Source organism: Neovison vison, chromosome 6 (genome assembly GCF_020171115.1).
Source record: "Neovison vison isolate M4711 chromosome 6, ASM_NN_V1, whole genome shotgun sequence".
NCBI classification, from domain to species: Eukaryota; Metazoa; Chordata; class Mammalia; order Carnivora; family Mustelidae; genus Neogale; species Neogale vison.
Genome location: NC_058096.1, coordinates 224,047,911 through 224,059,637, shown reverse-complemented (window position 1 = coordinate 224,059,637; position 11,727 = coordinate 224,047,911). Strand labels below are relative to the sequence as shown.

The 11,727-nt window shown below is 66.6% G+C and overlaps 1 protein-coding gene across 2 annotated transcripts; it reads left to right on the top strand.

Moving 5' to 3' along the window:
- The first annotated feature begins 2,626 nt into the window (after positions 1–2,626).
- On the top strand, positions 2,627–8,965 carry WDR18 (WD repeat domain 18). 2 transcript variants are annotated; one of them, XM_044254719.1, is made up of 10 exons: positions 2,627–2,935; positions 3,991–4,101; positions 5,193–5,326; positions 5,545–5,686; positions 6,116–6,259; positions 6,359–6,423; positions 6,509–6,633; positions 6,795–6,961; positions 7,709–7,777; positions 7,893–8,965. In XM_044254719.1, exons 1-10 carry the CDS (start codon positions 2,726–2,728, stop codon positions 8,022–8,024), a joined length of 1,299 nt encoding a protein of 432 aa, XP_044110654.1. In that variant the 5' UTR covers positions 2,627–2,725; the 3' UTR covers positions 8,025–8,965. The 2 variants fall into 2 exon arrangements, with proteins under 2 accessions (XP_044110654.1, XP_044110655.1); XM_044254720.1 differs by lacking the exon at positions 2,627–2,935 and adding an exon at positions 3,511–3,790.
- Positions 8,966–11,727: the final 2,762 nt, after the last annotated feature.

Sequence of the window (11,727 nt, the reverse complement as noted above, 5' to 3'; positions counted from 1 at the left end):
TCAGAAATGAGTCAGCTGCGTCTAGATCCCCGCCTCCCCTGGCCTGGGGGACCAGGAGAGGCCGGAGGACCAGGAGAGGCTGGAGGACGGATCCACCTGCCTCTTGGGCTCCCTAGTCCTGCCCTAGGAGATAAGGGAGAAATAACTTTTAAAAAGGAAAATGGCCCTTTCTTGTGGACTGGCTCAGCCAGTCCACAGCTCTTCCTCCCCTGAAGAGGCCGAGATCTGGGGCAGGAAGCCCTGAGGTCACACGGCCCCAGGGGCACCAGGGAGGGCTCAGGCCCCATCACAGCTTCCAGGAGCCTGCCAGCCTCTGCCTCCCATGCAAGGAGGCCCAAGGAGGCTCCCGGGAGGAACCCTTCAACACCTGGAGAGCAGAGCTTTGGGAGCCTGGCCACCGCAAGGAAAGGGTTTTCACCTGTGTCACCCTCCCTCCCTCCCGTCATCGCTGGTGTACAGGACAGGCGGGGGGGGGGGGGTGTCCCGGGTAAGAAAGGCTCCCCTGGGCTGGGACCCCAGAACGGTGGGGTCTGCTCTGGCTCAACAGTGTGTCCCCACTACCCACAGAACTGTGCTCAGTATTGAAAAAAGAATAAATTAAGAATTCAGGGCTTAGACTGGGAGTGGGGGAAGAGGAGGGGAATGTCTCCGTGCCTCAGTTTCCCCCTTCCTGCTTGCACCCTGCAGCCACACCCTCGCAGCCTGGGGCTTGACACCAGGCACCCACCCAGCTGGCATCAAGGAGGTCTGGCGACTGGGTGGTCCTAGACCCCCCCCAAAGTGTGGTGGCTGTCCTGCCCTTCTGACACAACTGGTCTGTCCTCATTCCACACTCCCTGGGCTGGGGGTGGGGTGACCTCTGACCTCCTGGGAGGAGTGCAGGGGAAGGAGGCCTAGGAGGGGCCGGGCCTGCCAGCCAGCTATGCTTCCTGCCCCCTGGGCCTCCCCCTGCTGGAGGGTCCGCCACCGGCACCCTCTGGGCACCAAGCTTAGAACTCTGCAACCCACATCTGCTGGGCCTGCCCCATGTCCCAGAATCCAGGAATTTGGAAACCTCCAGGCCTCGGAAAGCGGAGACAGACCCAGGACCCAAGTTCCGTAGCTGTGGGAAACCACAGTGTCCCTGCGGTGCTGCGCATGGGGACACGGAGGCCCAGACCTCACTGTGATCTGCTCCACAGCTGGAAAGCGCAGATGCAAGTTCTGAGTCGCTGTTCCGAAGGCTGCCTGGGCCACGGGATGTGGTCATTCTCAAGTGGGATTCCACAGACTGCCAGGGGTTCAGGATTCAAAGCAAGGTTTGATTTGGGGAAACCCATGCTTGGAAAGTGTAAGTTAGCATTCCTGGTATTTTGTTTTTCTCATTCCCACTTCCAAAACAACATGTGTGGAGCGCCTGGGTGGCTCAGTGGGTTAAGCGTCTGCCTTCGGCTCAGGTCATGGTCTCAGGGTCCTGGGATCGAGCCCCGCATCGGGCTCTCTGCTCAATGGGGAGCCTGCTACCCTCCCACCCCGAACTCTGCGCCTGCGACTTTGCTCACTTCTGATGTCAAATAAATAAAATCTTAAAAAAAATAATGGCGGAAACGGCGACCTCAGAGGTTCTGGGTGGGAAATCAGGAACCATTGTTTCTACTTGCAAACTGAACCAGGAGCCCCGCCGGAGTGTCGCCATCTGAGAGCCGCTGGGGCTCACACACTCAGCCCTCTGCAACTTAAAAACGTCCTGGCGTCTTTTATGCTCCCTCACCCACCCCAGGATAAACTAAAATCCAGGCTCCCCACTGCGCCACAGGCCCTGCATGGCCTGCTCCATCCTCCAGGGTCGGCCTCAGGGCCTTTGCACATTCCTCTACCCTCCTTTCCCTCCCTGGTCGCTAGTTCCCTGCTCAAGCGACAGCCGCTCTGGGAAACCCCTCTTCCAAGCCCCCAAACGGGGCAGGCCCCTGCGACACCCCCCCCTCCCCAGAACTCCCGCTGCCCCAGGGCTGGGCGCAGAGGCCAAAGCCGAAGCCCCTTCCGGGTCCGGCCTCCCGGTCGGAGGCTCGCGCCTGCCGCCCGGCGGCCGGGGCCGGGGCTGCGGATTCCTCCCCTCCCCGCCCAGGCCGGGCGCCGGGTGCTCGGTCCGGCCGTGGGGCGCCCGGCCTCTCGGGGCCCGCGGCGCGGGGTGGGCGACCCCGGCCCTCCGTCCTGCTCCGGCGGCCGCGGACGGTCACGAGGGCTCCCCTCGAGCGCACTCCAGGCACTGCCCGCCGTTCGGACACGCGGCCGGAGGGCCCCGGGCGGCCCGCAGCGAGCTCTGGAAGGGAGCGGGGCTCGGGGCAGGCGGACGGGGTCCACGGGCACGTCGCACGGGTCGCGCGCGCGAGCCGGACCCTGTGACCCGCACAGCCAGAATCCAGAACGTGGGTCACTCGGGGAAAAGCCCCGCGGAACCGGCCGGGCCGGACCTGCCGCTGCAGGCGGCCCCGGGCCACGGTCTCCACAGCGACTCGGGGCTGGGGCCTCCTGCCACGGTCTCCGGCTACGCGGGGCGCCCCACGACCGGACGCGGACGCCGGGCGGGGGAGGGAGCCCGGGTCACCCGCGGGCCGCGCGCGGAGCACATGGCCCGCGCCCCTCGCTCGCGCAGCCGCAGGGTGACGTGGGCGGCGCTCTAGCCCCGCGGCGCGGGAGCCCGCGTCTCGCTGGCGTGACGCACTTCCGGGGCGCGGCCGGCGGCAACATGGCTGCTCCCATGGAAGTGGCCGTGTGTACGGACTCGGCGGCCCAGCTGTGGAGCTGCGTGGTGTGGGAGCTGCATTCGGGCGCCAACCTGCTCACGTACCGCGGCGGCCAGGCCGGACCCCGCGGCCTGGCGCTGCTCAATGGCGAGTACCTGCTGGCGGCGCAGCTGGGCAAGAACTACATCAGCGCCTGGGAGCTGCAGCGGAAGGTGCGGCGGCGCGCGTCCGGGCCCGCGCTTCGTGGAGAGGGCGCGAGGCGCTCGAGGGTGGGGTCGGGCGAAGGGTCGGTGGGGGCCGCACGCTCCCCGAACCCGGGTGGGGATGGGGAGCCCCGGGTAGGATGCACTGCGCATGCGCGAGTCTCGGGGGCTCGGAGGAGGGAGGCGCGCGCCCGGCGGGCGGGGTCACGTGGGGCGCTGCGCGCACGCGGAGGACGGAGGGTGGGCGGTGCGGTGGGGCGCAGGTCTTGGGGGCTGTCGTCCTTGATGGGCTGGGGGGGTGGGGAGAGCCCTGGGGGCGCGAAATTTACTTAAAGGGAGGACTCTGGGTTTCCGTGGGTCTCCCGGTCCCGGCAGGTGGGTGTCCCAGGCCCCGGAGAGTGATGCGTTTGTGTCCCCTAAAAGCAGATACCCTTCCCGGTAAGGGCCCATGGGCCTCCTCTTACAAACGCGGGGCGCCTGGGGGCTCAGTGGGTTGAGCCTCTGCCTTGGGCTCAGGGTCCTGGGATCGAGCCCCGCATCGGGCTCTCTGCTCAGCAGGGAGCCTGCTTCCCCCTCTCTCTGCCTGCTTGTGATCTCTGTCTGTCAAATAAATTACTAAAATCTTTTAAAGAAACACCCAATATACAACCTGTGGAGCTTGGGGCCGCTCGGTTCTGCCGACTGAAGCCGAGGCACAAGCTCCTTCTCTCACTTTGCCTGGTGCGGCCGCACACGGTCATGAAGTCTCCTTAGACGAAGAAACTGAGGGTCAGGGTGACAGGCCAGACCTTAGGAAGCCAGGACGGGGGCTGTTGGGCTCTCAGCCCCTCCTGGACCCTCCGTGCCTTGACCACCACCCCCAGAGTAAGGGCCGTTCTGCTTCCATCCGCTTATTTCTGACAGTCTGCAGGCCTCCCCTCTCCCCTGCAAAGCCTGACCAGCGGTTGCCGTCTCCACGGGCCTCGCTTTGTTCACGCCACCCCTTTCGTGCCTCTCCTTCTGGCTCCTCTCTGCCCCCTCGCCCCTGAGTTCGACGTGAAGCTCAGAAGTTTCTGTCTCCCTAGGACCAGCTCCAGCAGAAGATCATGTGTCCTGGGCCTGTCACCTGTCTGACCACGTCCCCCAATGGCCTCTATGTCCTGGCGGGGATTGCGGAGAGCATCTACCTGTGGGAGGTAAGAGGTGGGGGATTTGGTCCGGGCCCCCGGGTGGCACAGTCAGTAAAGCATCTGCCTGGGGCTTAGGCCATGGTCTCAGGGTCCTGGGATCAAGTCCTGGGTGGGGCTCTCTGCTTAGCAGGAAGTCTGCTTCCCTCTGGCCCCTTACTCCTCCCCCTTTCTCATGCTTTCTCTTTCAAATAAGTAAATGAGATAGTTAAAAAGAGGGCCCCGGGCCGGGGTGAGCCGTGACCACAAGGGGGCGCCCCACACAGCCGACCCCAGGCGGCCCCTGGGGCTGACTGCCAGAGTCCGGCATCAGCCACTGTTCGGCTTTCGCCCCTCTCTCGGTGTAGAGGGGGACAGGGAGGGAGGCTGGGAACCCTCACCAGGGTCTGGGGTGGGGAGAGGAAGGGTGTGTGCCTTCAGGTTTCCTCCTATAAGGACTCGGCTCCTCAGGTGTAGGGCCGCCGTGTTGCAGCATGACCTTAGTCTGCACGGGCTAGGCCCGCCCAGCTCCGTTATTCAAGTAAGGCTTGGTCCCAGGGGTCAGGATGTGAACGTGCACTAGGAGAACACAGTCCAGCTCGCAACAGAGTCTGGGCCCCCAGCCCGCCCCGCTGCCCAGGTGGTGTGATGGGCTCCCCTGTCCCTGCCGCCTGGGGCGTCGCCCGTCCCTCAGCCCCAGCCACTGTCCCATCCCCACGTGGTGGCATCTGAAGACGGTGACTTCCTGCTCCGGGTCCCGGGTCCCGGGTCCAGCCGGTCCTGAACAGAGGGGCCCGCGCTTCCAGCAGCCGCCTCTGTGGCCGCTCTGCTCCACGCAGATGGGCCCTGCCCTCCCCGGAGACCGTGGTGACATCACTCCCTCGGCCTGCACTGGAAGGGGGTCCTCGGGCACCTGACACCCAGGAGTCAGAGGTCAGGGTGGCTGGACTGGGGGTGGGAGCTCAGACCACACCGTCCTCCACTTGGGGACACGATGGGAACAGGCGCAGGCAGGACAGCTGGGGGGAGGCAGGCTGTCCCCGAGGGCCTCCACCTGACCTGGCCGCGGGGGGCGGGGGCGGCACGCTGTGTCCTACCCTGACCTGTGTGCGCCCTCCCAGGTCTCCACAGGGAACCTTCTGGTCATCCTGAGCCGCCACTACCAGGACGTGTCGTGCCTGCAGTTCACGGGGGACAGCAGCCACTTCCTTTCGGGGGGCAAGGACTGCCTGGTGCTAGCGTGGGGCCTGTGCAGGTAGAGGCGGGCCCCCCGGTTCTGGGTCTGGCTGCAGAGCCCGTGGGCAGAGCCAGGCCAGAGCCCCAGGGGGGGAGGGGCCGAGAGCCAGGTGGGCCGGGGGTGGCGGTGACTGCCTGTCCAGGGGCCATGGGAAGCCTCTGGAGCTTCGGGGCTGGGAGGGGCCTGGTGGCCAGGTGGGCCCCCCCCCCCGGCTGAGGTCTGCTCCCTTCACACAGTGTGCTGCAGGCGGACCCCTCCAGGACCCCGTCCCCCCGGCACGTCTGGTCTCGCCACACCCTGCCCATCACGGACCTGCACTGTGGCTTTGGGGGACCCCTGGCCCGGGTAGCCTCCTCCTCCCTGGACCAGACAGTGAAGGTAGCGCCGCCCCACACACCCCAAGTGGGTCTGAGTCACGTCCCGGGAGCTGATGGCCTCTTGGCCAGCTTGAGCCCGTGAGCGGTCTCCATCCCCCGGGCTGCCAGCTCCGGACAGTTCTAATCCCCCGACGCTTCCGGCCTCAAGGACGTCCAGAGGGTGGATGGCCTGGGCCTGTGTCGGCTTGGAAATTCCCACTTGGCTGCCTGCTCCTGGCAGCTCGCTGGCTAGACCTCGGGGGATTTGAGGCCAGCGCAGCCCTCAGGGCTTTGCCGGGTCCGCGACGGGGCTCGAACGCAGGGGTCACGGGCATGAGAGCCAAGTCCCGTCCCAGGGCAGGCTGGGTCTCAGCCCCCAGGGCCCCGTGGGTGGTGGCTGTGGTTCCGGTTCCCCGGGGGTCTGGAGTCCCACGTCTGCCCGCACCCCCAGCTGTGGGAGGTCTCGTCGGGCGATCTGTTGCTGTCTGTGCTCTTCGACGTGGGCATCATGGCTGTGACCATGGACCTAGCCGAGTACCACGTGTTCTGCGGCGGCAGCGACGGCTCCATCTTCCAGGTGGATCTCTGCACTGGGGTGAGTACCGCGGGAGCCGGGGGTGGGGAGCCGGGGGCCCGGGGGGGTTCGGGGGGGCCCAGGGCTGGCGTGGCTCAGGGGCCCTCTTGGCCTCCACAGCCCGGGCAGAAAGAGAAGAGCTTCCAGCCGGAGCAGGACAGCGGGAAGGTGTTCAGAGGGCACAGGTGCGGGGGCTGTGGACACTGGGGTGGGGGCAGAAGGGACCCCATTTTCTCGCTCTTGGCTCGAGGTCACCATGTCTGTCCCCAGGAACCAGGTGACGTGTCTGTCTGTGTCCACCGACGGCAGCGTGTTGCTCTCCGGCTCCCACGACGAGACCGTGCGCCTGTGGGACACCCGGAGCAAGCAGTGCATCAGGACCGTGACCCTCAAAGGTGAGGCGCCCGGGAACGGGCGGGGGTGGCTGGCAGCTCCTGTCTGGGAAGCACGGGGCGTTGCCCGGGGGGGGCCGGCAGTGTCCGCGGCCCACGTCTGGGGGTGCAGGGGAGGAGGTTGGCGAGTGTGCTGGGACCGTGACACCCCCCACCCCCTGCAGGCCCCGTGACCAACGCCGCCATCATGCTGGCCCCAGTCAGCATGCTAAGCTCGGACTTCCGGCCGGGCCTGCCCCTGCCGCACTTCAACAGGCACCTGCTGGGCGCCGAGCACGGGGATGAGCCGCACCGCGGGGGCTTCACGATGCGCCTTGGCCTCCACCAGCAGGTGGGCCCCGCCCCCCAGGGATGCCTGCTTGGTGCCACTCGGGGCGTTGTGCAGGGGTCAGGGTGGCGACTGAGTCCTCCTCCGGGAGGAGCCAGGGAGGGCAGAGCGGATGGTGGACGCGCGCCCCAGGGAGCAGAGCAGGGAGCAGAGCCTGATGGGAAGGCGCTGGTACCCCTGGCACCCACCCCAGTGGATCCCCACGGAACGCCCGTCTGCCCCCCAGGCCCGGGGCCCCTGCCTGTCTCTGGGCCGCGCCGGTGCTCCGCGGTCTCCGTGCCTGGAGCCCCACGAGCCTCTCGGCGAGGGACCGCAGCTGTCCTGAGGGAGCCTGGCGTCTGGCTCCACGGAGCACCCGGCGGCTGGCCAACGGCCGCGTGCCCAGACGCTGTCCAGCGGGACACAGACCACCTCCCGGCCGCGGCAGCCATCGGCCGTGTGGCTGGGCCGGGCGGCAGGCTGTGCCTAGGGCTGGAGGCGTGGGCCGACCGACGGGCCTGCTCCCGGGAGCCTGCCTGACCTTGGCCTCCGAGTGCCCCTGCCCCTGGGCCTTGTCGGGCAGAGTCCTCGGCGGGAGCGGACGGGAGCATGGGGGATTGGAGCCCGCAGCCGCGACCGAGCCCCGGTTCCGCACCCCGTGCTTGGGGGCTCCTCACCTGTCTCCCCTGCGGTGGGCGGGTGTCGGGCAGGCGTCTCCCTGCCAGGGGTGCGCTGCCCTGGGGCACTGACAGGGAGCGTCCTGTGCCGCAGGGCTCGGAGCCCAGCCACCTGGAGCGGGCGGAGCGGCTACACGCGGTGATGAGCAGCACCATGGAGAAGGTGGGTGCGGCCGGCGGGGCAGGGGGGCTGGCGAGCCCGGGTCCTGCGCTGGCCGTGGGGAGGGCTCCCCCGGCTCCCCCGGCTTCCCGGCCTCTGAGCCCCGGTCCCTCCACAGAGCGTCCTGGGCGGCCAGGACCAGCTGCGGGTCCGTGTGGCCGAGCTGGAGGACGAGGTGCGGAACCTGCGCAAAGTCAACCGCGACCTGTTCGACTTCTCCACGCGCGTCATCACGCGCCCGGCCAAGTGAGCCGCGCTGGGAGCTTGCCCCGCGAGGGCCGTGCTCCGCGGGGCCTTTCGGTGCTGTTCGGTTTTTAACAAAAGAACTAAAAGCCCCTTTTCTCTGGGCTCGACTCTGTGCCAGGGGGCGGCCCCCGCGCTCACCAGGACCTGTGGCAGGTCCCTGAAGCCACGGTTCTCAGACTTCCAGGCCCTTGTCGACTGCCCCAGGGCCATGGCTCCCCCGGGAGGGCCGGGCCACGCTCGGTGGGAGGGGATGCTGGGGGTGGCGCTTTCTGGGGGTGCGCGTGGTTCAGAGAGCACAGTGTGGTCCCTTCGGTCCCGTTCCTCCAGTAGCCTCCCCCGAGTCCCCCCAACCTGAGTCGGGGCAGCTGGTTTGCAGGTGGACGGTCCTGGGCCAGGGTCCTCCAGAGGGACGCGTGCCCACCCCACTCAGCGACAGTGTTTCTTGTTGGCACAAAAGTTCAGAGGGAGGCCAGCTGTCCGTACTGCGCTAGGGACGTGACCCGCCGCCTGGAGCCCAGCCCAGACACATGGGCCCCAAAGCAATCCTTGGAACCTTCCAGAAAGCTGTCCCTGACTAACAGCTTGGCTTAATGATCCAGAAAATCCGTGTGGTCGCAGCTGCAGCCAGAGCTGGTCCACGCTGGGTTCGTGCTCTGAGGCCCCGCACCCTAGCCCGTGGTCCAGCCGCACAGCAGCCGAGGTGGGGCCTGACGGGCCTGCCCTCTCCGAGCCAGGTGAGGGGTCTTGCTGGCTAACAGGGCCATCACGCCAAAAGCCCCACCACACACGGAGCGGCCTCCCAAGGCCAGGCTGGGGAAGGGGGTCACAGCAGCGAGGGCCGTGCCAGCCCACACGGCTGGGGGCTTGGCTCCCCGATGCCCCCCAACCCGGTGCCTGTAGCCTCGGCTGCCCACGCGGCTTCCATCATTAAACATTTTGGTAGGAGATGTGTGTCTTATTCTGGGGGCCTGGTGCTCGGAAGGGGGGCTGGCAGGGGGTCTTGAGACAAGCTGGGGATTTCAGCCTCTGGGGGTGCCGTACCCCACTGCTCATGCGAGGATTCGGTCCGAGGCTCCCCCCCCAGCTGTGACACCACGTCCCTGCACCTGGGGGCAGAGGAGACCATGGGGCTCCTGGTTCCTGGGGATGGGGGTGCTGGGATCTGACTCCAGCCTGAGGGCAGTGGGGGACACCTGGCCGGCCGGGCATGTTGCCATGCAGACGGTCTGCGGTGCCCGCCTGGAAGCCTGCCCGTGCTCCCTCTGGGCACAGCGGGAGGAGTTTGGAGGCCCAGACGTGCAGGGGGCAGGAACCACTGATGTCCTCCAGCCACCACACAGCCCTGCACATGCCACCCCTGAGTCCCAGACTTGGTTTCCTCATGGGTAAGGGGATGTACCCTCTCTAGGCCTGGGGGAGCCTGCGCACAGCTGGCGTCCCGCAGGGTGGCTGCTTGTCCCGACAGGATCGTGTCCATGTCCTGTGGAAGCGCAGTCTGGCCCCCAGTCACAGGCAGTCGTGGCCAGTGGGGAGACCCCAGCAATGCCCGACGGTCGTGGGTGTCCCGTGTGTGCTGGCCATGCCACCCCTCGGACCGCAGGCAGAGGAGCAGCCGTAGCCTTGGGCTTGGGGGGCGGGGGAGGTGTGATACGGCAGAACGAAGAATCACCATGTCTCCCAGGTGCAGTTGGGGTACTCCCCCAAAAGGAACAGAAGCCGGGGTTCAGATGTGTTTCTACTCCGTGTGGACAACAGCGGTTTTATAATCACCAAAAGGGGGCCGCACCCCAGTGTTCATCCACAGAAGGACACGGCGCGGCCCAGTCACATGTGGGAGCACGGTCCAGCCTCAGGAAGGGAGAGACCCTGACCCCTGCCGTGATGCGGAGGGACCCCGAGGACACGGGGCTCAGCGAGAGCGGCCAGACGCAGAAGGACCCGTCCCGCAGGTCCCACTCCCAGGAGGGCCCCAGAGGAGTCCCGTCCCACAGACAGAGAGGAGGGGGTGGGAGCCGGGGCTGGGCGGGGGTGGGGAGTCCGTGCTTTTTGGGGACAGAGTCTCCGTGTGGGGGATGGGACGTTCTGGAGACGGAGGGTGGGCGGGGCTGGCGGCTGGACCAGGCGAGTGCGCTTAAAGACGGTTGAGGTGGGAGATTTCCTTAGTGTGTCTCACACAAGTAGGGGAAACGCCTTCTCTGTGTTCGCTTGTTTAATGTGCATTGCAGCTGGGAGAGGAGCAATTAGCTTGTAAATGTAGGGAAACTGAGGCACAGCAGTCAGGGAGCCCATCCCAGGTCTGGGTCCCGGGAGAGTCCAGCTCCTTCCTCACTGCCTCTGGGGGGTGGGGGTGGCGGGCAGAAGAGGCCAGTGTCCCGCTGCGGCCAGAGCCAAGGCAGCAGTGTTTGCTGACTGACTATCGCTGAGCCACTCGTCTCTAATTCTGGGGAGTCCTGCTGTCAGAGGGATGTCACTGCAGGGTGGCAGGAGCCCCGGGTGGTCCCTGAGGACTTGGCCAGGACCAGGGCACGCGATCAGTCTCCCGGTGTGAGGGGCCCCTGGCAGGACACTGGCCTCGGGGGGTGGGGGCGGCAATCGGGGACCCTCCCCGTCCTGCGAGGCCTGGCCAGGTGGCTGGACTTTATGGCCTCGGCAGGCAGAACCCAGCCAACGCAGCATCCCTGACTCACCTCAGACTGGGATCCCTACTGTTGGCTGGCAGTCGGTCGGCATTTTTATTCATCCGGTGGAGTTTTATTCCGGCCTCTCCAGTGCTGGCTCCGAAAGGAGACGGCTGTGTGTGTCTGAGTAATCAGCCCTGGAAGGTTCTGTGCCAGAGCGGCTGCCCTGGGCCTGGAGGGATCACAGGACCCTCTTGGTTTTCTCCGCTTCGTCCCTCTGGGGCAGACTGGATGAGGGAAGCCAGACCCACCCTTGCCTTCCCACAGTTGAGCGGGGAAGTTGGCCACTAGGAAAGAAAGCAGAAGAAGCTACAGAAATTTGACGGGGCATGTGCTGATTGTAGGCAGGTGGGGTAGAGAGGAAGTCCTGGGGACAAGCGGGAAGCGCTTTTCAGAGCAGGGGCCTTTGGCACCGGGTCCTGAAATCTCTGTTCCGAGTTCCCTGCCCGCAGCTGGAGGCAGGAGATCTACCCTGCATGTTCCCATCAGACGTGATCTACCTCAGTTTCCCCAGGGTGCACACGATGTCAGAGCGCACTCAAGTGGGTTGGTCTAGGCAGCCGTGGAGACGGGCGGCACTGCTGTGTGACCACGAAGGCCGGCGTGCCCCTCCTGGGCCGCAGTTTCCCTGACAGCCATGGGCCATGTTCTCAGGCTGGAGGGGGCGTGGGGCGTCCTGGGATGGAACAGGGATGAGCGTGAGGACTGAATTTGACACAAAATCTCTTCCTGGTGCTCAGCATCGGTTTTCTCGTCTGTGCAATGGGGAGCTAACTCCCCTGGCAGGGAGCTGGGAAGAGCCGTGGCCTGGTGCCACAGCCCACCCCCACCCCCGCGCGGCGTGGCCGTGTGAGCCTCAGTTTCCTGCCCTGGGCAGTGGGTCCCGCTCCTGCCTAGTGCGTGGCTGACATCGGGAGGGGCCGGGAGGGGCCGGGAGGGGCGAGGGCGCAGGTCGCCCTGGCGCACCGGGAGGGAGGCGCCAGCCCCGCGGGGCGGGCCGGAGAGCTGCGGGGCCACGCAGAGATCCCG